This window comes from Salvia hispanica, chromosome 2 (assembly GCF_029641045.1).
Source record: "Salvia hispanica isolate PSC_SH4W2 chromosome 2, Shi_PSC_v1, whole genome shotgun sequence".
NCBI lineage: Eukaryota > Viridiplantae > Streptophyta > Magnoliopsida > Lamiales > Lamiaceae > Salvia > Salvia hispanica.
In genome coordinates, this window is record NC_142693.1 from 61,223,188 (window position 1) to 61,246,391 (window position 23,204).

The 23,204-nt window shown below is 37.5% G+C and overlaps 4 protein-coding genes across 5 annotated transcripts; all 4 read left to right on the forward strand.

The window, feature by feature from the left end:
* The first annotated feature begins 9,448 nt into the window (after positions 1–9,448).
* On the forward strand, positions 9,449–10,468 carry LOC125204498 (uncharacterized). Its single transcript, XM_048103175.2, has one exon. The coding sequence runs from the start codon at positions 9,483–9,485 to the stop codon at positions 10,278–10,280; it is 798 nt and encodes a 265-aa protein (XP_047959132.1). The 5' UTR covers positions 9,449–9,482; the 3' UTR covers positions 10,281–10,468.
* A 3,432-nt stretch (positions 10,469–13,900) lies between these two features.
* LOC125205399 (BTB/POZ domain-containing protein POB1-like) lies at positions 13,901–17,835 on the forward strand. 2 transcript variants are annotated; one of them, XM_048104298.2, is made up of 6 exons: positions 13,901–14,278; positions 14,987–15,130; positions 15,790–15,911; positions 15,996–16,059; positions 16,369–16,648; positions 16,761–17,835. In XM_048104298.2, exons 1-6 carry the CDS (start codon positions 14,029–14,031, stop codon positions 17,587–17,589), a joined length of 1,689 nt encoding a protein of 562 aa, XP_047960255.1. In that variant the 5' UTR covers positions 13,901–14,028; the 3' UTR covers positions 17,590–17,835. The 2 variants fall into 2 exon arrangements, with proteins under 2 accessions (XP_047960255.1, XP_047960264.1); XM_048104307.2 differs by having other exon boundaries at positions 13,902–14,278; positions 15,008–15,130.
* A 1,134-nt stretch (positions 17,836–18,969) lies between these two features.
* Positions 18,970–20,173, forward strand: LOC125205416 (eukaryotic translation initiation factor 1A-like). Its single transcript, XM_048104333.2, has 2 exons — positions 18,970–19,283; positions 19,783–20,173. Exons 1-2 carry the CDS (start codon positions 19,029–19,031, stop codon positions 19,963–19,965), a joined length of 438 nt encoding a protein of 145 aa, XP_047960290.2. The 5' UTR covers positions 18,970–19,028; the 3' UTR covers positions 19,966–20,173.
* A 716-nt stretch (positions 20,174–20,889) lies between these two features.
* LOC125205409 (uncharacterized) lies at positions 20,890–22,509 on the forward strand. The gene has a single exon (XM_048104320.2). The coding sequence runs from the start codon at positions 21,483–21,485 to the stop codon at positions 22,347–22,349; it is 867 nt and encodes a 288-aa protein (XP_047960277.2). The 5' UTR covers positions 20,890–21,482; the 3' UTR covers positions 22,350–22,509.
* Positions 22,510–23,204: the final 695 nt, after the last annotated feature.

Here is a 23,204-nt window from a genome sequence, read left to right on the forward strand (position 1 = left end):
GAGTTTCGGGCTAGATTGACAGCACTGCATACAACCACAAACAATATTGGATATTGGATTCCAACCGAGTTTATTAATAGATCATTACATTTTTTTTATGCAAACTACAAACAAATATTGGATTCCAACCGAATTCAAGTTTATATAATAGTACGACGGTTCCTTTCGAATTTTTTTTTTAGTAAAGGCCAAAATTGGTCCTAAACATATGGTCATTTTACGTTTTTGGTCCTAAACCATTATCTTTTGGATCTTTTGGTTCTGAACATATGAAAATTTGATCATTTTGGTCCTCCGTCAACATTTCCGTTAAAAACTAACGGTCAACGAGTTTAATTCCGATTTTGACCGAATTAAACTTTTAATTCTGATTTTTTACTCCCTGATTAATTCTATAATTATTTTAATAAATATTCTAAATCCATTGGTGGTGGAGGGTTGTGGTCCAGTGCATCCGTGGGGCCCTCATGCTCCGCTTAGCCGGAAATCTCGAGAGGAAGCGCGATCGCATAAAGCCTTGGGAGGTGTAGGGCGCCGACAGAGCGGTTGCGATGTGATTATAAGATGATTCCAAATGATGCTGCCGTTGGTGGTGGTGGTGTTGTTGATGGTGGTGATAATGAGGTGAGAAGAGGAAAGAAAGAGGGTTTTGGTACACCGGAATTCCCCTAATCGGTCTCAGCAAATTCACTTCCTCTCCCAGCTGCGGCCGGGTGAAGCCGCAGTGGAGGTGGTGGGGCGCGGCGGAGGTGTTGATGGTGTCAGAAACCCTGGCTGGATTAGAGAGGCTCTTGACTCGAGAGTGAAAAGATGCAATCCAAAACATGATGAAGAAAGTAAAGATAGAATTTTCTGTAAATAGCAAGAGTATTGAATGTCACTGTTTCATTGATTCGTTGAACAAGATGATAGTTACATTCTTATACAAACCATTCGAAGCATCTAGAATTACTCATTAATTACTTGTACTATCACCTACCCTCTTGCTTTAACAAACTAAATCAGGAACAGCTATTCTTCATCAATCCTTGGACTGCCACGTCCTTCCAAGACCTCTTGTGGTCCAAGTGCACAGCTGGTGGTTTAGCAACGGCTCCAACATTGTCTCGTGCTTCCTTTGCTTTCACATGCTCATCAATCAGTACATTTTCATGCAATGTTGCATTACATGCTTTTTCATTCAACACTTCACTTTGGACTTGAGGATGATCTCCAACACGCCCCCTCAATCCGAGTGAAGCTAATGAAACTAAACCAAGTTTGTTTCTCAGCTTGATGAAGGATTGCTTACTCAACGCCTTTGTGAAAATGTCAGCTATTTGATCCATTGTAGGAACGTGCCTTAGCTCTATCTCCTTAGCCAAGACCTTGTCTCGAACAAAGTGAATATCCAATTCAATGTGCTTTGTTCTAGCATGTAGAACAGGATTTGATGCCAATGCAATGGCACTCATATTATCAACCCAAATAACCGAGCCTGACTTCCTTTGAACCTTTAGCTCACCAAGCAGAGAATTAACCCAAGAAACTTCAGAAGCAGCAGCAGCTAGACTTCTATACTCTGCCTCGGTGTTGGACCTAGCCACAACAGTTTGCTTTTTCACACACCAGGATATCAAGTTCCTGCCATAGTATGTGCAGTATCCACTGGTTGATCTTCTATCATCAAGATCTGCTGCCCAGTCAGAATCAGAGAAGGCAGGCACAACACCATTTGACTTATGAATTTGAATTCCATAATCCAAGGTTCCAGATAGATATCGAAGAATTCTTTTAACAGCCCTCCAATGTGTATCCAATGGAGAAGACATGTATTGACTAACCTTGTTAACAACAAAATTAATATCTGGCCGTGTAATAGTTGCATATTGAAGAGCTCCCACAATGCTTCTATACAATTTTGGATCAGAAACTGGTTCTCCAATATTTTTGCTCAATTCACATGATGAAACCATAGGAGTTGGACACCCTTTAGCTTCTAGCATGTTAGCTTTCTTTAAAAGATCTTTGATGTATGAAGATTGGCATAAATGCAATCCATTGTCAGCCATTTTGACAATTCCAACTCCCAAAAATAGATTCACCTCCCCAAGATCTTTTAGAGAAAAGTGAGAATTGAGTTGAGAAATGACCTTTTTGATTGAAGATGAAGAATTTCCAGTAACTAACATATCATCTACATAGATGAGGAGATATATCACTTCACCATCTCTGTGTCTGAAAAACATAGAAGCATCAGCTTTTGATTGAGAGAATCCCAAAGAAATAAGTACTGAATGTACTGTCAGAAACCATGCTCTTGAAGCTTGTTTCAAGCCATAAATTGCCTTGTTCAATTTGCAAATCAAGTGAGGTCCACCTTGCTCAAAACCTATAGGTTGCCTCATGTAAATATCTTCCCTTAAATCCCCATTTAAGAAAGCATTGTTGACATCAAGGTGAGTGACAGACCAATCAAGTGAAGTAGCCAAACTGAGAATAAGTCTTATAGTTGTAGGCTTTACCACTGGACTAAATGTTTCATTAAAATCAAAACCAGGTTGCTGAGAAAATCCTTGAGCAACAAGTCTTGCTTTGTGTCTAGCAATAGCTCCTGAAAGGTGAAACTTGATTCTGAAAACCCATGTGCATCCTATGAGGTTCTTTCCAGGAGGTAAGCTGGTTAATATCCAAGTTTTATTCTTGAGAAGGGCAATGAATTCTGCTAGCATGGCAGATTTCCAAACTGGAATTAAAAGAACTTCAAGAGCTGATCTAGGCAGTAACTGAGGAGAAATGGCTAAGGAATATACTTTAGGCTTGAATATACCTGCTCTGGCTCGGGTGGTCATGGAATGAGTGGAGGTGGTGGTGGGAGGAAGTGAAGTTGAATCTGAATTGTGTGAAGGTGATGAAGTAGTGGAACTGGTAGGATTAGAATTACTATGAGTATCTGGTGTGGTATGAGCTGCAGAGGCAGGTGCAGGAGCTGAAATTGGGGAAGCTGAATGAGATGGTGGATCATGGTTGAGAAGAGGAGAAGCTGTGGGAGATGGAGGAGGTGGTGGTGGTGGTGAATCCAGATGTAATGATGGATTTAGAGAAATAGCAGAAGAAGAGGAAGACTGACTGAATTGATGTTGAGGGTGCGAAGAAGAATCTGCAGAACTTACAGCTGAAGAATTGAAAGGAAAAACAGATTCATCAAAAATGATGTCTCTTGTGACTATGACTTTTCCATCAGGAAGCAAGGCTTTATAGCCTTTATGAAAAGGACTATATCCTAGGAAAGTAGCCCTTACTGACCTAAAATTGAGTTTATGCTTGTTGTAAGGTCTAGTGAAGGGGTAGCACAAGCAACCAAAGACTCTCAAGAATGCATAATCTGGTTTTTGAGAATACAGCCTTTCATGAGGGGAGATATTATTGATCACCTTGGATGGCATAAGATTGATGAGATGCACTGCAGTTAAGAATGCATCATCCCAGAATTTTGGAGGAAGGGAAGCTTGGGATAAAAGGGCTAAACCTGTCTCTACAACATGTCTATGTAAATCTAGAGTATGTATCCACAAAAGAGATGTAATATCTGAATCCATTTCTTGAAATGATGGGCGATGGACCCCAAAGATCACTATGTATCAATTCAAGAGGTGAGTAAATAACAGTAGAGGAAGAAGAGTAAGGCAGTCTGTGAGACTTAGAAACACAGCAAGGTTCACAAAGTGAAGGATTCTTCATTGAGACAAATGGAATATTACAACCATTTAAGGCATGTTTTACAACATCTAGAGTAGGATGTCCTAGTCTATTGTTGTAACAGCCCGCCCTCATAGGGTACAATAAATGCGGCGGCTGTTACCCAAAACCGACTCCAAGCAATCAATACATAGGCTAGGATTTCATTCAAAGAGTACCGACCAAAGGAAACGAAGGAAACATCAGAGTATTTAATGCAACAACTTAACCTAGAAACTTAAATAGGTAAACAAAAGGGAGTTTTATAAATGACGATCAAAACTTAAGAGAATGACATAGGTTTCAAGATAACGTCACGAGAAAAGTATAAGGCCTCAAAAACGAAGAAGAGTGCCAATCAACCAAACCAATATCAGAGTATTAGAACTTAGCGGAAAACGACCAAGAGAAAAAGCATAGCTATGTATGGAGACACAACTACACTTAGAGTTCAACATATCCATTAATTAATTGAGCTGCTCAACACCCGCCACCGCTCGTCATCATTCAACCTGCACATAGGAAAAACACATGCAGGGCTGAGTATTTTGAAATACTCAGTGAGCTCGTTGCCAAAACATTTTATTCAAAAGTTATGCCACCCTTACCAAGTGAACTCGAGTTTTAAGCAGTTAAGAGAAATATCACGAGTATCACAAAATATTTTCCATAGACTGGCCAGTCAAAATAACTCCCCATTTTCTCATCAAATTCCACAATCACATATCACAATCTTTCCATGGTGCGACGAAAGCGTGGCCACGCTTTTCGCCCACGAGACCGGCCGACTAGCTAGGACGGCTCCCGATCCCCTCGTGTACACAGCCTGGTAGGGTTTGCGGCCCATACTCAGACCCGAATTCGTATATCATATCCATAGCCCTATAACCCAATAGAGCGAACTCACAAACTAGGCATCAGGCACACAATCTCACAATAAAACAAACATAGGCATGGCATAACAGTTAAACCACCCTTATAGCTCCGATAATTATCTTTGACAAAATAAAAGAGAGTTTTTTTAGAGTAAAGCCCACCTCGACTGCTTAGATTTCAAGTAGTTTCGCTTTTCCGTTATCTGGCTTCGCAACCGAGGTTTCACCTTTAAATTCACATAGGCACATATTCACAAATTAGGTTCAATTATAACTCTTAACGTATGCATGTCTCGTTACTTCCCTCTTTCCCATCGATTCACCTTAATCTTCATAACTTATAATTTCAAGTCACACTCATCATAAATTACTAATTCCAAATCACGCTTAGCTTACATATATTTCTTAGTATCTCAACCCTAGATCTATCATCATATGTCATACAAAAGTATTTAGCCATCAAGCACACACTACACAACACACACTCACACGCATAACACGCACACACGGCACACACACCTCACACACTCTCGGCGCACACACACACACACACACACACACACATGTTCCCATATCCCTTCTTATCCCTTTTTCACTCAATTAATATGCATGAAGGTTCAAGAACACCGATTAAATCGGTTGGAAGAAAAAGAAAAGAAGGGGTAGAAGAAGAACAACATAACTCTTAAGCAAAAATACCTTTTTAGAGAAAATCAATCGGTAGAAATATAGTAGAGACTTGGTTCTTCAATATCCTCGGATTAAACTTCGATTTCTTCTCAAAAGATGAAGGATTTATGGAGTAAAGTGGAAGAAAATTGAGAGAGTGAATGGGGGTGAGGGGGCCGAAAATATGGGGGCTAGGGTTGGGGTTTTGGTTCTTATTTATAGAGTCCAATGAGATCTTTAGATAAGAATAGAATATTTGGTAAGATCTCATTCTCCCAATTAAATAAATAAATGAAATAATATTGTGAAGTAGGGAAGAAGAATTAACAAAAATAGAAGATGGCAATATCTCCTAATTTTCGAAAATTAGGCTAGGTAATTAGCCATGGTTTTGTTTTTGGTATTTTTCCATATAGAATAAAATATCATGGAGCAAAATAAAATAAGGAAAATCCTCCATGAAACAAGGTAGGGGCCGATTTCTATGCCCTTTAAATAAGGCATGGATTTCTTGAATATTGACTAAAATAAAGTAAGGCAAGATCTCTTGAAGTATGGAAAGATTTGGTAGAATAATTAAATTCTAGGTATGGAAGGAATCAAACAAGGAATTAACTAAAATAAAATAATTCTTTCCTTCCCATAATTAAGTGATTTTCGAAAATCACTAGAAAAACAAGGGGGCTCGATTTTTACATCTCTAAACAAGGAAATAATTGGCTCTTGGAATTTAATTTGGATAAATATCCCAAGGATTAAATAAATTCTGGAAAAATAGAAATTCTTTCTCCAAGGGGTCTAGGGTTCGAAAATTGCAAGAATTAGGGTGACAGGTATTTATGGAAATTTTCTCTAATATTCTCACTCACCCTTAAACAAATAATTTACCACATAATTCACACAGATAAATAAATCACATGACACATCATCAAGTCAATAAGTTTGACTTTTCAAACTTTCACACAAACCCTAAACTTAATTCGACCATATCACCTCGTGAAATAAAAGCATTCTCGATGCCACGTCATCAACAATAAATTCTAGGGCTAAAAAATTAGGGTTCTAAAATCCGGGATGTTACAATTGTGCCACAAGGAAAGATCTAGACTAGAACAATTTGCAAAACTACTGCTAGAGTTGGAAGTTTGAAGATCGACTGAGTGAACAGCTGGAAGATCTGGAGCAGGAATGGGTCTGGAGCTATAGCTTCTCTTGATTGGTGAATGATCTATGAGAAAATGGTATAAGCCTTTGTCAAGGGTTCCCTTGAGCACGATTTCCTTGGTGCATTGGTCCTTAACAAAACAGAAAGTTGGATGAAATTCAAAGAAAACAAAATTATCTTTGGCAAATTGGGACACACTCAACAGGTTCTTTGTGATATTTGGAACATGAAGCAGATTCCTAAGATGAAGCTTTCTAGAAAACTTAGGAGAATGGGATTGAATCACAGTTTCACCAATATTTGCTATAGACACAATAGAACCATTTCCAAGAACAAGATTTTTACCTCCAGAATACTCTGAGCTGATGTTGAGATTGCTCAAATCATTTGAAACATGGTGTGTCGCTCCTGAGTCAGGATACCAGCTTGTAGATGAACTTGCATCAAAGTTGTACTCTGAGGAATTCCCAACAGATATAGGGGCTGATGGAGCTCTGGGAACAGACTGAATCATATGAGCTGAGGGGTTAAAATAGCTTGATTGTTGCTGTGGAGGATTTCATCTGATCTGCATTTGTTGAGGAGGTGTGTAGTTTTGTTCGAACCTATGCCAACACTTTGCAGCTGAGTGCCCAGGCTTCTCACATAACTGACAAATGATCTTATTTCCACCTACTCTTCCAAAACCTCTTCCTCCACGGCCACCCCTTTGATTTCTTGAGCCTCCTCTACCTGCACCTGAATCATATTTGTTGCCATAAAAAGAAGAATCTCTCTTTTGTCCAGATTGTTGTATCAGATTTAGTGAAGGCTGAGAACCCTCCACACTCAGCATGAGATCTAGTAGTCTCCATCCTTGATTCAAAGCTCAAAAGAAAAGAGCTCACATCAGCTATAGACCATGGCTCAGATCTGGAAGTCACATTACACATGGCTGGATCATAATCCTGGCCAAGACCACCTAAGAGGTGTAAGATTTGTTCACCATCTGATATCCTGCATCCAACAAGACCACCTAAGAGGTGTAAGATTTGTTCACCATCTGATATCCTGCATCCAACAGAGCCAAGAAGATCAAAGTATGATCTCATTTTACTCAAATACTCACTCATAGTCAATGAATCCTTCTTGAGGTTCTGCATTTGTTGCCTATATTGCATCACTTTTGCAGTTGAGCGGCTAGCAAAATTGGTCTCTAAAGCACTCCAAATATCCCTCGCAGATCTGAGGCCAACCACAAGAACAAGAGCAGCCTCTGAAAGAGAAGAGAGCAGCCACCCAGCAACTCTTCTATCTTGCCTTTGCCAAGCAATATATGCTGGATTCAACACCATGGTTCCTTCAGCTGGATCTGGGATCATTTGGGGAGGTGGATTGGCATCTCCTGTGAGAAAATTCTCCAGACCATATCCACACACAACAACATCAACTTGTTGCTGCCACATCAAGAAATTACCATCTGTAAGCTTGACAGAAATGGGTGGCAACTGTGAGAAAATTGGCAGTGCTGAAAGAGGAAAAGCATTGGCATTTGAATCGTTTGATTCTGCCATTTTGGATAGAAAATAAATTCAAAACAAGAGGTAGGAAGAGACAGGATCAAAGAGACAGGATCAAAGAGATCCTGCTCTGATACCATGAAAAGATGCAATCCAAAACATGATGAAGAAAGTAAAGATAGAATTTTCTGTAAATAGCAAGAGTATTGAATGTCACTGTTTCATTGATTCGTTGAACAAGATGACAGTTACATTCTTATACAAACCAGTCGAAGCATCTAGAATTACTCATTAATTACTTGTACTATCACCTACCCTCTTGCTTTAACAAACTAAATCAGGAACAGCTATTCTTCATCAATCCTTGGACTGCCACGTCCTTCCAAGACCTCTTGTGGTCCAAGTGCACAGCTGGTGGTTTAGCAACGGCTCCAACATTGTCTCGTGCTTCCTTTGCTTTCACGTGCTCATCAATCAGTACATCTTCATGCAATGTTGCATTACATGCTTTTTCATTCAACACTTCACTTTGGACTTGAGGATGATCTCCAACAGAGAGCTCGCTTCCAAAACCCCAAATCCATTTCTTCTTCCCCTCCTCTTCTCCAGCTGATGAGGTCGTGCTGTTTAAAGGGTTGATCCGCAGAGACAGGTCTCCATTCTCTTCTTTACTTTCCCCTCTTTAATTTCTCTTCGCCAAAACAATTCACTTATGTGGATATGGATTGGAGGATTGTTTGTTGAGGAATTGAGAAGATTAGTTCTCTGCCGAGTTAATTTGAGATTGAGAGAATTAGGGAATTAATTTATAAAAATAATTAGGAATTAATTAGGGAGTAAAAAATCAGAATTAAAAGTTTAATTTGGTCAAAATCGAAATTAAACCTGTTGACCGTTAGTTTTTAACGAAAATGTTGACGGAGGACCAAAATGATCAAATTTTCATATGTTCAGGACCAAAAAATCAAAAAGATAATGTTTAGGAAAAAAAACGTAAAATGGTCATATGTTCAGGACTAATTTTGACCTTTACTTTTTTTATTTTTTTATAAAGCCCTTTTGAAATTATTAATACACTTATGCATCTCAATCTCTTTATTAAATTGTACTACTAGTAGGTGCCTTTTGAAATTATTAAAACACTTATGCATGCATCTCAATCTATTTTAATAATTTGATCATCATATTTACTAAATTTTACCTTTTGTTCGATTATATTTTTTACTATATTTTGGGATATCGTGTACTCTTGGTGTATTTTTTTTTAATTTACAATATCTAACATTAAGAATCCAAGAAATACTTGGCTAGAATTGTGTGTCATACACCACCAATAAAAATTTTGTATGTGAAACGCTCAAGCTCAACGGCTCAAATACAAAGCCACAGGCCCACAAGCCCATAACCCATAACCCATAACCCATAACCCGTTACCAATTCAAGAGCTACATAGTCATTACACACACTCTTCTTCACCTCTCTCTCTATCTTTTCCTCTCCCAATCCCCTCTCTCTCTCTCTCTCTCAAACTTCTTGATTAATTGTGTATAGTGATGCATGCAAGAAACATATAGAGCGAGACCAAACGTGATGGATCATCAGATTCTGGAAATCAACCTGATTTCTGCGCAGGGTCTCAAGCCGCCTCCCTCTAACTTACGCAAGATGCAAACCTACGCCGTCACCTGGGTCAACCCGGCCTCCAAGCTCCGCACCCGCGTCGACTCGCTCGGCGGCGAAAACCCTACCTGGAACGACAAGTTCCTCTTCCGCGTCTCCGACCATTTCCTCTCCGGCGACACCTCCGCCGTCTCCGTCCACATCTTCGCCGTCGGCTACATCACCGACGTCCTCATCGGCACCGTCCGCTTCCTCCTCAGCACCTGCCTCTCCCCCGCCCACAGCCCTACCCGACCCCCGGCCTTCACCGCCGTCCAGATCCGCCGCCCCTCCGGCCGATTCCTCGGCGCGCTCAACATCGCCGCCGCGGTCTACTACTCCGCCGATTATCCGATCCTCGACAAGCTCTCCGCCGTCAGCTTCCGCGCGTTGACGGAGAAGAAGGCGCGCCTCAGCCGCGGCGGCGATTCGAGGCGGAGCAATCAGTCCTCCTGCGGAGACTCGTGCGATCTCTCCGATGCCGACTCCACGGTGTCGTCCTCGTCGGCGTCGTCGCCGGCGGCGGCATCCACGGCGCTGAGGGAATGGAACTCAGTCCGGGAAATGGCGGGAAAATTGAAAGGGGCGAAATCGAACGGTGGAGGATTGCTGTGCGGGCTGATGCTGGCGAGGAAGATCCCATCCTGTCCATCGAATCTTGACACGTGGCGGGGTAAAGATGAAGGGAGCCGGTGATGAACGGCTGTTATCGTTTTGAATAGCGGTGAACCGTTGATTGAAGTATATAGTCGCTTATTTTTCATTTACGTGTAGTGATATTTTCAAATGTTGAAAGTGTATTTAGTCGGAGATATATAATTTCGAATTTGTGTTTGTAATTTTCTTTTAATTCATTCAATTTAACAGTTACTTTGTAAACGAAATGCTTATACCCTTCTACTATGAGTTTTGTTGTTAATGTAAAAGTTATCATCAATTACAGACAATTTTAAATATTTTGGAGGCATAGATTGTTGGTGTGTCAATTGTGGAGTTCTCTTCAGAATGTATATTTATAAAGCATGAAACAATAAATTTATCTTTTACCATACGTCCTCTATCTTACACTCTTCATTAGATACTGATTTTAAATTATAATTGATAAAGTAATCAAGAGACAAAAAGATTAAAATATTTTTAATAAAAAATGAATCTCATCTTGTTAGAGAAATAAACTTTCAAATTAGAACATAAATACTCTTGTAAGAGCGTCTCCAATGGCGGACGTCGCCGACGTCCGACCGGACGTCCGCTGTAGTGAACGGGAAGGGCGCCCACGCTCGTCCCATGTCCTCGCCCCTCAGCCCCACGTCCGACCGGACGTCCGCCACTGTGGCGAAGGTCGGACGTCCGCGTTTTTATTTTTATTTTTTAAATTCTATAAATTATGTATTTTTATGTAATTTTATTTTTAAATTATGTATTTTTTTAAAATTATGTAATTTTTTTTATTATGTAATTTTTTTTAAAAGTATTATGTAATTTTTTTAATGAAGTTTTCGAATTTTCCCGTATTCCGTGTCGACATTTTAATTCCGTAAATTTTAAGTCCGTAAATTGAATAATTGCAGGAAGTCCTAGTGGAATTCCTAGTGGGAAGTCCTAGTGCAGGGGGAAGTCCTAGTGATGTGGCAGTGAAATGGGAAGGGCTAGTGATGACGTGACAGACAGTTTTTATGGGAAGCCATAGTGAGAGGGGCGCCACCGGAGACGCTCTAAGAAATTTTAAAAAATAGTCTGAGAATTAAATATGAGACATATGTTCAAAAAATATATAATTATTGTATAATTTGAATAATTAATCAATGACAGAGTTAGGTTGAGTCAGTCGAACACCGGCTCCGGAGAACTGTCGGAAAATGCCTTCGTCGTCCGCCCTATCTGTATTCTGTAGTGTGGCCTGAATGAAATTTTTAATTGGGTATTGGGCTTTTTTTTATGGGCCTAACGTGCTTCCTTTCTCTTTTTGACGGTCCATATTTCTTAATTACTCATGGCAGCCCAACTATCTTTCTTCTTAATGCATTTATCAGTTAATTGATCCAAGAAATTGATTATGTTTTGGGATTTAATTATTTAGAAGGAAATAAATAGGGTGTTGGGTTCTATTTCTGTTACGTATATTTAATACCAATTTCCATATAAATTAATCATGATCATCTAGTACTTATATATTCTTGCATTTATCCAGCTATAATTTCAAAGGGCTGTGTTGGAATTGTTGAACCAATTACATTTATTTCTATTGCTACTTCTTGTGAAAGTTATTAAAAGACTTGTAGTAGTTCATATTATGTTCTTTTTTCGAACATAATTTGTCTAAATATGTTTTTGACGTACATTAGATTTCTTTTGCCAAAGAAGTGGTGAAAAACAACAAATTGTAAGGTGATATCTTAGTTACATAATTTAAAATTCTTACCAAATTTCGAATGTAGCCAAAGTTCATAATTTTTCAAATAATTTATCCTATATGTTAGTATCTTATTTTACCTCTCTAAGCAAGAACTAAAATACTCTCTTCATTATTAACCTATTTCAAACTGAACTTAGTTACTATTAAAATTTCATACATAAACTTCAACAAAAATACTATACAAAATAGTTTGATTTTGAATGAAGAATAATGGTTAGGTTTTTGGGTTTAGCATTGCCTTGCGAGTTGCGTTTGAGATTTTTTACCTAACATGGTTAGGCAAAAATACACAAGCTTTAAGAATAACCATGCAAATATATTTTTATAGATTAGATAACCAAATTAATTCGCACCGTTAATCTCTACTAAATGAGTGGTTAAGATTGGTTATTTTTAACAGAATTGATTTTTCGACCCCACAAAAACCTCGAGCACAACTATATTAGTACTAGAATTTTTAGAGGGGATAAAAACTAAGCTAAATTAGTTAATTTGTATCCAAACTGTTTCATATACTTATATCGCAAAAATAATATTAAGTAATTAAATATTACGATGTAAATCAAATATCAACATAGTTCAATTATAGATATGTTGACTGTCCAACTATCTACTTTAAAAAAACAAAATGAATAAATAATTATTTAAACTCAAGCAGAAAAGAAACTACCAAGTCAAGCAAGTGGAAGAAATCTACCACTATATTGATTAGTCAATTCAAATTCTAACCCCTTTACTCTGCCTAACCCTTTTATATAATTTTTGAAAGTTTGTTCAACAACTTATCAACCCTAACTTCGAGTTTGGAAACAACCTCTATCTAATTCAATTTGGAATTTTGGAATCAACAAAATTATTTAGTTGAAAAGAACAACTATCTAATTGTAAATGAAACTCCCAGTGGATTTCTTAAACATTTATTTAATGTTTGAAATGGTATAATGGCTGCTATAATAAATTATCACAATTATATAAATTATCACAATTATAAATTGGTGGTGGAATTGCCATCAATATGGACCCTTTCATTGATGCCAATTGCAGTTTGGAACTTTCTATATGGCTGTATTCTTTGTTCTTCATTTTTTGAGGAAAAAGTAAGCAATCTGGAACTACATTTAATTTTATAAATGTTACACATGTTATTATAGTAATGTATCCATCCTTTGACCATTTTAAAGCAATTTGCCCAAAAAATAACGAAGTTCGATCAAATTCTGATTCGTTTCACAACTTTAAAAGTCAATCGACAAATTTATACAATTTGGATTTATTCTCAAAGATCACATAGCAAAAACATCGAATGCAATCTGTTGGGGATACTTTTCACCCCAATGATATTGTTTTATTCATTAATGGACAATGTCGTATACGGCAAAAACATCGAATGCAATCTGTTGTTGATACTTTTCATCCCAATGATATTGTTTTATTCATTAATGGACAATGTCGTATACGGCAAGTTGGTGATCGGATTTTCATCATGAATATGTCTGAACAAATTCAACTTTCATGGTTTACTTTTTTGACCGAATTCTAAAATTGCACCACGAAATAGAAGTTCACCAAATTGGTCCTTTTTTTTTTGAAAAAAAACCGACTGTATAATTATTGAGACGAATTGATGTAGATGCATTAATAATGAAAACATTCATTGCATGATAAATAATCATATCTATATAGATATAGCTATTAGATTTGAAGGAGTTCTAACATTAGAAACACAAGTAGACAGATTATCCAACTATAGTTATTCACAAAAATAGGATACTTTACCAACCAATTATAGCTACAAAATTTACTTTTTCCTAAAAACATTTTAACCAAAAATATTCTACTAAATTAAAAAGATTATATTTTAGAAATAAGCATATAAATACGCATAGAAAAATTGGACCCAAATTGAAAGCAAATTAGAGAGAAGACTTTGAAATCCACAGCAAAGCATCCGTGAATTCTCTCTCTCTCATTATAGTTTATACACTACTCTCCTCAGTGGATAACGAGAAAGGTTTTAGAGAGAGAATCATGAGGGATTCGGGTCAGGATCTGTTCGACCCGACCGCCGCCGTCATGGACTCCGCCTACACCTCCTCCCCCAGCGCCAGCCGCGACCCCGATTTCGGATTCGCCTTCAACGACAGCAACTTCTCCGACCGAGTTCTCCGAATCGAGATTCTCGCTGATTCCGCCGAGGACGATGGCTGCAAAACCCTAGCTGATTGGGCGCTGCGCAAGAGCAAGCGCCGACGCGGCGATGCGACCAAGAAGGAAAGTGGTGAGCTGATTTAGTCAACTTAGCTCAGTTATTGTTGTTGGTGAAATCGCGTTGTTTGCTTGGTTATTTGAATGAAATGAAATTAAAATTCATGAGATGTGATTTGACTTGTTTTGAATTTGGTGTAGCTCGACAAATGAAATAGCTTAGCATCTGTAAATTGAAGTTTGTGCTAGGGTTGCTGGAGGTGGATCATTTAAATGTTGACTAGTAATTTTTATGTTGTGGAGGAATCTAATGATGCTGAACAAAAATAGCTCTGGTCTTTGTAGCTGCTGTTTCTTATGTGGTACTGGAGATTTGCTTTATTTAGCATGTTTTTTTGGAAATTAAATTTGTAGATGGTGAACTCCTATAGAGATCTAACTATAGGATAGTTGAGAATGTTTTTTAGAAATTAAATTAGCATGTTTTTTTTTTCAGAAATTAAATTTGTAGATAGCGCGAAATGCGAAATGCTACTCTAGAGAGTTGAGTATCTAACGATCGAGCTGTCCTTTCAACTAGGAAAACTGGAATTAATTGGCGTTGAGTATTTATCCTGTTATGAATGATCTATGTAAATGCTTCTATTGTTAACTAACGCGTCTTCTCTGTTAGACAATTAGTGACGTGCGTTGCATGGGTGATTTCTTGATACCCTTTGTGCACGTGTATTTGGTTTATACTCTTTCTTATAATGGTATGGGTTGTGCTCATCTTAACCAGACATGTACCACTCGTTTGCAGCTTTGGATATCAACAATTGTCCTGAAGAGCAGATTTTAGACTGTCAGCCAGAAGCTGAAGATGGCGTGGGTGACGAGAATCATGATGAGGAAGAGATTCCGATGATAGAAGATAATCTATCAGGTAATTAACTGAAATTAATTTCTACATTGCTTACACTTTGTCATGTAATCATGATTTGGATTTTCAGTTGAGCATTATAATACGACACGGTAATTAATTATTTTAGCATTCTAGGACATTTATATGATTAGCCTTAAGTTTGAATGGAGAATATGAGTTATTACAGCAGAAAAGTACATACGGGAAATGTTCTTCGGCAAATAGATCTATAGCAAGTTTATGTATAGGTGCATTCAGTGTAGCCAATTTGGTGAAATTGAGTGAAATAAATTGCCTCCATGATTATCATATTGCTTAATGAATGAAAACCCCGTGAACAATTTGTTAATGTTGCAACATAAACTACATGATTGATTTGTCACATATCGACTTTGCTGAACTTGTGTCTCTATTTACCTTAAATTTAGGAATCTCTTCCCATACGGTTATCCTATTAAAATTGTGACTCATCTTCATTTGTATGCCAGAGATTTACTTTCATCACACATCATATTTTTTGAACACAATCTTTGAGAAAGTATGTTCATGAGACGGAAATGCACATATGTTTTCATGAAGTTGCTTACTTCTTGAATATCAACTACCGATAGAGAATTAATGGTCTTTTTTATTCCTTCTGCTCTGAGTTGGTACTTATATTTGGTATGTTGCCATTGCAGGCGATGAAGCTGTTCAAAGTGATGATTCAAATTGGTCTGAAGATGGTTCAAAAGTAATTAGAGTGAAAACTTTGCATATTAGCTCTCCCATCTTAGCAGCCAAGAGTCCATTTTTCTATAAGGTACTCATAGATTTAGTTTCTAATATTTGTTTTCCTTTATAAAAATTAATGTGCACATTTCTTATTCTACTCTTCATTTTGTAGTTGTTCTCAAATGGTATGATGGAATCAGAACAGAGACATGTCACCCTAAGAATTAATGCCTCAGGTATGTGGTCGATCGGACTAGTGCATTATGCAAAAACATATAGCTACTTCTTGTACATAACTCTTGGTTGCAAGTTTGGTTCCAGAGATGCTTTTTCAATATCTTTATTCAGTTCAAGATGATATTTGGGACCCTCAGTTTTTGACTGAGCATTTTCTTCCAGTTATTTTTTAGTTTTTCCATATATTGTTACTGATTTATTGTTAGCTACTGCTCTCTTGCATTTAGGAAGGGAGCTTATCCAGGTTATTATTTGCATTTATTGCTCAATTGCATTGCTTAAGTAACATATTTTTTTCATTGTAACAGAAGAAGCTGCACTTATGGAACTCCTAAATTTTATGTATAGCAACAAGTTAAGCACCAATACAGCTCCTGCTTTATTAGACGTGCTAATGGCTGCTGATAAGTTTGAGGTTGCTTCATGTATGAGACATTGTAGTCGTTCACTGAGAACATTGCCCATGACTCCAGAGTCTGCGTTACTGTATCTGGATCTTCCTTCTAGTGTCCTTATGGCTGATGCAGTTCAACCACTGACTGATGCAGCAAAACAATTCTTAGCTGCACGCTACAAAGATATATCAAAGTAAGTTCTGCTGCCCCTCCCTTTGATAATCATCATTTGACTTTCTATTGGCTATATTAATTACTCTGCCCCTGCTGGACATTCACTTATGTTTTTTTTATACCGAGAGCAGGTTCCAAGATGAGGTTATGAATTTGCCTCTTGCTGGAATCGAAGCAATCCTGTCAAGCGATGATCTTCAGGTGGCTTCAGAGGATGCAGTTTACGACTTTGCACTAAAGTGGACCAGGACTCACTATCAAAAGCTGGAGGAGCGGCGTGATATCCTCTGCACCCGGTTGGGTCGCTTTATCCGTTTCCCTTACATGAATTCCCGGAAGCTTAGGAAAGTTCTGACCTGCAATGACTTCGATCAAGATTTTGCTACTAAAGTTGTGCTTGATGCCCTATTTTTCAAGGCAGAGGCCCCACATCGTCAGAGAATGCATGCCATAGAGGAGTCATCATCCTCTAGCCGCCGGTTTGTGGAGCGATCTTACAAATACAGGCCGGTCAAGGTTGTTGGGTTTGAACACCCGCGCCAACAGTGCGTAGTCTACTTAGATCTTAAGCGGGAAGAGTGTGCTGGTCTGTTCCCATCAGGGCGGGTGTATTCTCAAGCGTTCCACCTGGGCGGGCAAGGCTTCTTCCTATCTGCGCATTGCAACATGGATCAAGGGAGCTCGTTTCACTGCTTCGGCCTGTTCCTCGGGATGCAAGAAAAGGGCTCCGTCTCATTCGCTGTTGATTATGAATTCGCTGCCAGATCCAAACCCACAGAAGAATACATCAGCAAATACAAGGGTAACTACACATTCACCGGCGGGAAGGCAGTTGGATATCGCAACCTGTTCAGCATTCCGTGGACTTCATTCATGGCCGACGACAGTCTCTATTTCATCAACGACATGCTCCATCTCCGAGCCGAGCTCACCATCAAACGCGACGTCGCCGCACCGTAGAGAAGGGCGGAAAGAGAGAGAGAGCTCTTGAAATCCCTTTCCTTTCAGCTCCAAGAGAGATGATTTATAATTAAGTAAAATGTTGCAATTACTTTGAAGAGTCAGGCTGTATACTTTTGTGTGATATACATAGAGATGTTGTTGTGATGCTGAATGCTGTAAATAGGGTTGTTTGTTTCTGACAGGCCTTACCCTTTTTGAAGAGCTCTAATTTGCTTCAATAGATTTGGGTGAAATTATGCATCAGCTGAAATTTGGGTTTTTATATATTTACCTGAATCTTTATATTCATAGTCTCGTCGATTCAGTAATATACTTATATTTATTATTGTTTCATGCTCCTTCCGTTTTTAAAAAATAGTAACTATTTCTATTTTAGTCCATTCCTCAAAAAATGACAATTTCCAAACTTTTTATTTTATGAAATATTTACACTCCTATATATTAATTTATTTATCACTTATACCACTAATAAAGTGGACCTCGTAATTTACTAACATTAATTCTATTATTTTTTTCTCTCTTTCTCTTTTACTTTGTCAAATTATGCATTAAAAATTGTGTTGTTTCAAATGTTTCAAATGCATTAAAACTCGCAAGGCAGACTTCAATATTTTGTTGCGAATAATGTTAAACTTTATTTTCTTCATTGATTTTTAAATTTGTAAGATGGACAAAAACTCGATCAAAATTCACAGTTATTTTTAAGAGAAAAAAGAAAATATTCCTTAAATTACAAGGTGGGGAGAAATCGATTAAAATTAGTATAATTATCTCGAAAAGAATTTTATATTCACAATCTTAATCGATTTAGTAACCCGGATTTTAATATGGTAATTACACCATTCATATAAAATAATTTACTATTGTTTGATATTGGTACTAAAAATTATTATTTGCATAAATAAGTACTAAAAAAAAGTTTATTCGCGACATTTTGTTACATACGTTTGGATTTGGATGCAGTTAATTTTTCACCGACAGTCTATAGAATATATGAAATAGCCATAAAACTTTTTGTATCAAAATAAAATAATAATAAAACTTTTTGTAAAAATAATGTTGAAACATTTTGTATCTCATATTGGTAAAACTTATTTATGCAAACATCCATCTTTTTGTTCCAATATGAAACTATAATAAAATATTTTATATATAGTGTAATTACCCGAATTTACTTATTCAATCGTGTCATTAATTTAAGACATATTTGTGATGTCCACAATATATTACGGAGTATTACATGATCCCAATATTTTGGTAATACATAATTTGCAAATTTATTTCATAATTTCGTAATTAATTTTAAAGAATTCGATCATGATTAACAGTATCGGGCCGAGAAGCCCAACCATAAAAAAGGCAAAACCAAACACGCCTTTTTGCAAAAGAAAGAAGCAGCAGAAAGGGGGCAGCCGTCCGATTTAGGTTTTCCAGCGATGCCGAAGAACAAGGGAAAGGGAGGGAAGAATCGGAAGAGGGGAAAGAACGAGGCCGATGATGAGAAGAGAGAGCTCGTCTTCAAGGAAGATGGCCAGGAATACGCCCAGGTCATGCGTATGCTCGGGAACGGCCGCTGCGAGGCTACCTGTATCGACGGCGTCAAGCGCCTCTGCCATATCCGCGGCAAGATGCACAAGAAGGTCTGGATTGGCGCCGGTGACATCATCCTCGTCGGCCTCCGCGACTATCAGGTTAATTCATGGAGTAATTTTTTTTTTCTGATTGGTGGTTTAGGTTTGTTCCTGTTTTGAATTGGGGAATTTTGCACATGGTGTGTTTGTTTGTTTGATTGTTAGTAGTTTTGTGGTTTTTATGGAATAAGTAGTGATGCAGATAGATACACATGGTTTGTTTGATTGGATTTCCTTGTTGATTTGGGGATTTTGTTAATTCTTTTAATTGAAAATCTACAGTCTAAGTTAGGGATTAGTTTTGGACATTTTTGTTTAGTATACCAAAGTTTTCATCTTTCAAAACACTCTGTTCGTATCTCTAATTTTTATGTTGCAAAACAGTAAGATTGATGGTCATAATCATGCCTCATTCTTCAAATTGGAGTATAACAAGAACTGATATATACTCAATGTTCATCTAATCATATGTTTGTGTTTGTGGTGATGGCATTGTCCTAATCATGTATATATAGATATAGATTTGTGTTAGTGATGAATGGATTGTGGATTGCAACAGGATGACAAGGCTGATGTTATCCTGAAATACATGCCCGACGAAGCCAGGCTGCTGAAGGCTTATGGGGAGCTGCCGGAGAACACCAGGCTGAACGAGGGCATCGCTGCTGGGCTGGACGAGGAAGAAGATGGCCCTGGTGATGATTACATTGAATTCGAGGACGAAGACCTTGACAAACTCTAGAGCCTCCACCTCTTGTTGTAAGGGCCATTTCTTGCAACACATTGATTGCCTTTTGTATTCTTCATGTGGTTTTTCCATCTCTTCATGTCTACTGTTTTTCAGTAATATGGTGAAAGCTTTATTTGGTCTATAAGTTGCAGAGTACATTTTTTTTGTACTTTGTTCAAAATTATTTGAACCAATATATATACACTTGATTTGCTTGACATTTTGTGAACCATCTTAAACTTTGGGCTCACCATTATTTTTTTTAATAGAGATCTTGCAAGTAAAATGCATGTAGTTTCAAATGTAAGTAATTTAAAAAATATTACTCCATAATTATCTTTTTGTAACTGATGCATCGTGGGTCCCTGCAATTCCAAGTCCATTTTTGAATTATAATGGAATGGTCCTAATTTTATCTTCATTTTCGATGGTAGAGATTTTCTAGAAGTTTATGCGCTCCTTTCACTTATAAAGACCCCAATTATTAACACTCCATTTCTCATTCTCTTCAAATTATTGAGTGTCTTGAGAAAATACACCCAAATTATTTCAAAACTCCATATTTCTCACTCTGCCGATTATTGAGTATGTGAAAATGATACTTTACTTTCTGTGTGAAACTACACCATAATTTTCAGAATTATAACTTGAAAAAGTTAGTGCAATTAATTCTACTTCTATATATATAGTACGTAAGGAGTAAAATATTAGTAGCATGAAATAATGAAATATATAATCTATTTATTATTTATAGGTAAAATAAAATGAGAATTTTTTAATGTATCAAAATAATAAAATGAAGCTTATAATTATTTTCCCTTTCTTCATTTGACATACTCCCTCCTCTTTAAGTGTCAACTTTTGCCATTTTCTATCGTCTTTCATTAAAGGTTCACTTTCACTTTTACTAAAAATAGTAATTAGGTCTCGCATTCCACTAACTTATTCTGCTCATATTTCATTATATAAAGGTGGAACCACTGCTCATGTTTTCAACTCACTTTTCTTTTACATTTTCTAAAATACGTGCCGAGTCAAATATAAACATGTAATGAGGGTGGGGGAGTATCGTACAATTCATGTATAATAGTAGTAACTTATAAATAATTTCATAATTTACATGATAATAATGATATAGTACTCCGTCTAGTAGCATTTTAAATTATAATGTAGATACCACGATCGACAAACATGCAAACGTATCCATAAACATTCAAGGAGGTGACAACATCTTTCCAAATGTAAACGTAGAGTCAATTATTTCCCTATTATTGATAACAAAAAAACAAAAAAAGAAAGCTGTACATAAAATCATGAAACAAAAGCTTAAAATAGACAGCACACGAATGTGGACACACAACATATCACAATTCAGTGATTCACACAAATCCCTTCTTTTCCCTTTTCATTTCATTTTGCTTTCTCATAACCTTGTCGAGATTTATGGTTTTTCCTATAGCTATAGTATTATGTATAACACATGAAATCAATATCATGAAACCCTCGATTCACAATCATGCAAAGCACCAATGATGATGGCATCAATCTTGATGGGGTGCAATTGCAAAAGGGATTGCCTCATCGCTCTGATCATGCTGAATTCATGGCTTTGGCATATCGTTGATGGATCATCATCAAATAGGGATTCTCTAGATTCATTCCTCTACGACTACGCCTTCAAGAAGATCAAGAAACTCCGGTCGGGGGAGGTGTACTCAGTCCCCCCTCCGGCCAACTTCTCTGGCATGGAGCTGGCTGTGGCCCGAGTCCGTACAAGCAGCCTATGGCGCAAAGGGCTCAGCCACGGCCCCTTATCAATCCCACTAAAGACATTGCCATGGCCATTCACAAAGAGAGTTGATGTAGTGTATCAAAATCTTGGCAACTGGTCTTCTCTTTACTACAATGTGCCCCACCACACATTTCTTGCACCAGTTTTAGGGTTTCTACCTTATGATTCTAGTGGGAATGGGGCCATTGAGATTAGGGCTTTAGGTGATGAACACTTGGTGATGGATTTCAAGAGTTATGAACACGTTGGTGGGGCCGCGAAGTGTGTTAAGTTCGATGGGAATGGGACCATGGAGTTGAGCAGCACGACGAGGGAGGGGTGGTGGGTGGTGAGGGGGCGGGGCCACTTCTCCCTCGTCGTTCCTAATGAGAGGAAGAGGGATTGGGAATGGTGGATGATGGGGGTGGTTTTGGGGGGTTTTGGGGTGATTTTGGTGGTTTTAGGGTTTTTGTGGAAGAAGATGAGGAGGAGGAAGATGAAGGGAATGGAGGAAGAATCAGAGAGGAGTGAAGGGTTGGAGTGTGCTTGGATTGGGAGAAGTAGAATGCCCTTTGCTTCAGCTATTAGAACACAGCCAGTTCTCGAAAATAGTCATCTTCCTTAAGTCTCTCTATCAATCTTGTGGATGAAAGAATTTTTTTGTTCATACAAAATGTGATGTGTTTTCTTGAATGATGATGTGTCTTATGTTAATGTTTCATGTCTAGTTGTTGTATAACTTGTCCTTTGGCTCTTGGGAATTACCATGTTCATTAATTATACTATATATTCTTGTATGTTAGTTTATTACAATCTAAGTAAGTTTTGTTGGTTCAAATGTTTTGGACATTGTATTTTTCTGATTCGGGAAGTATAAGGCTTATAGTTTTGTGGAAAAAGTGAAGCTGACAGAGACCAATATATGTGTATGTTTTGTCTTGTTACATGTGAATATCAATTGCATGATATATAATATGGTTGTTAGCCCCTTGATTGATGGCAATGATAAAGGTTGAAAAAATAAGGAGATATTTATAACCTGCAGACAAGATTGGTCATAGATTTCTTTGTGTAATAAAGATACTGTTGTAATCAATCTAGACTGGGACAAAATTCATTGGTTGATTTTTTGTGTAGTAATCAAACATTTGAACTTGAGATTAAAACTGTGAAATATGATAGTGTAATCTTCAACAATATAATAATGTTACTTCAGAAATTAGCTGGAGCTTGATCCAAAGTTTTTCCTCTTTAAAATTGTCACAAAAACCACTGACACAAACAATATGTCTAAAATGTCTTTTGGGACTCCATATAGATGCTTTGACCAATAATTTTTATATGTTGTACACCACATAGTTTTTGCTTATAATAGTGAATATTTTGTGTCACACATTTATTTCTAATTAGTTTAGTGTTGCATGAATTAGATTTGTTAATAATGTTGACTTTCACCTAATAACACTCTATAGTCTAATCT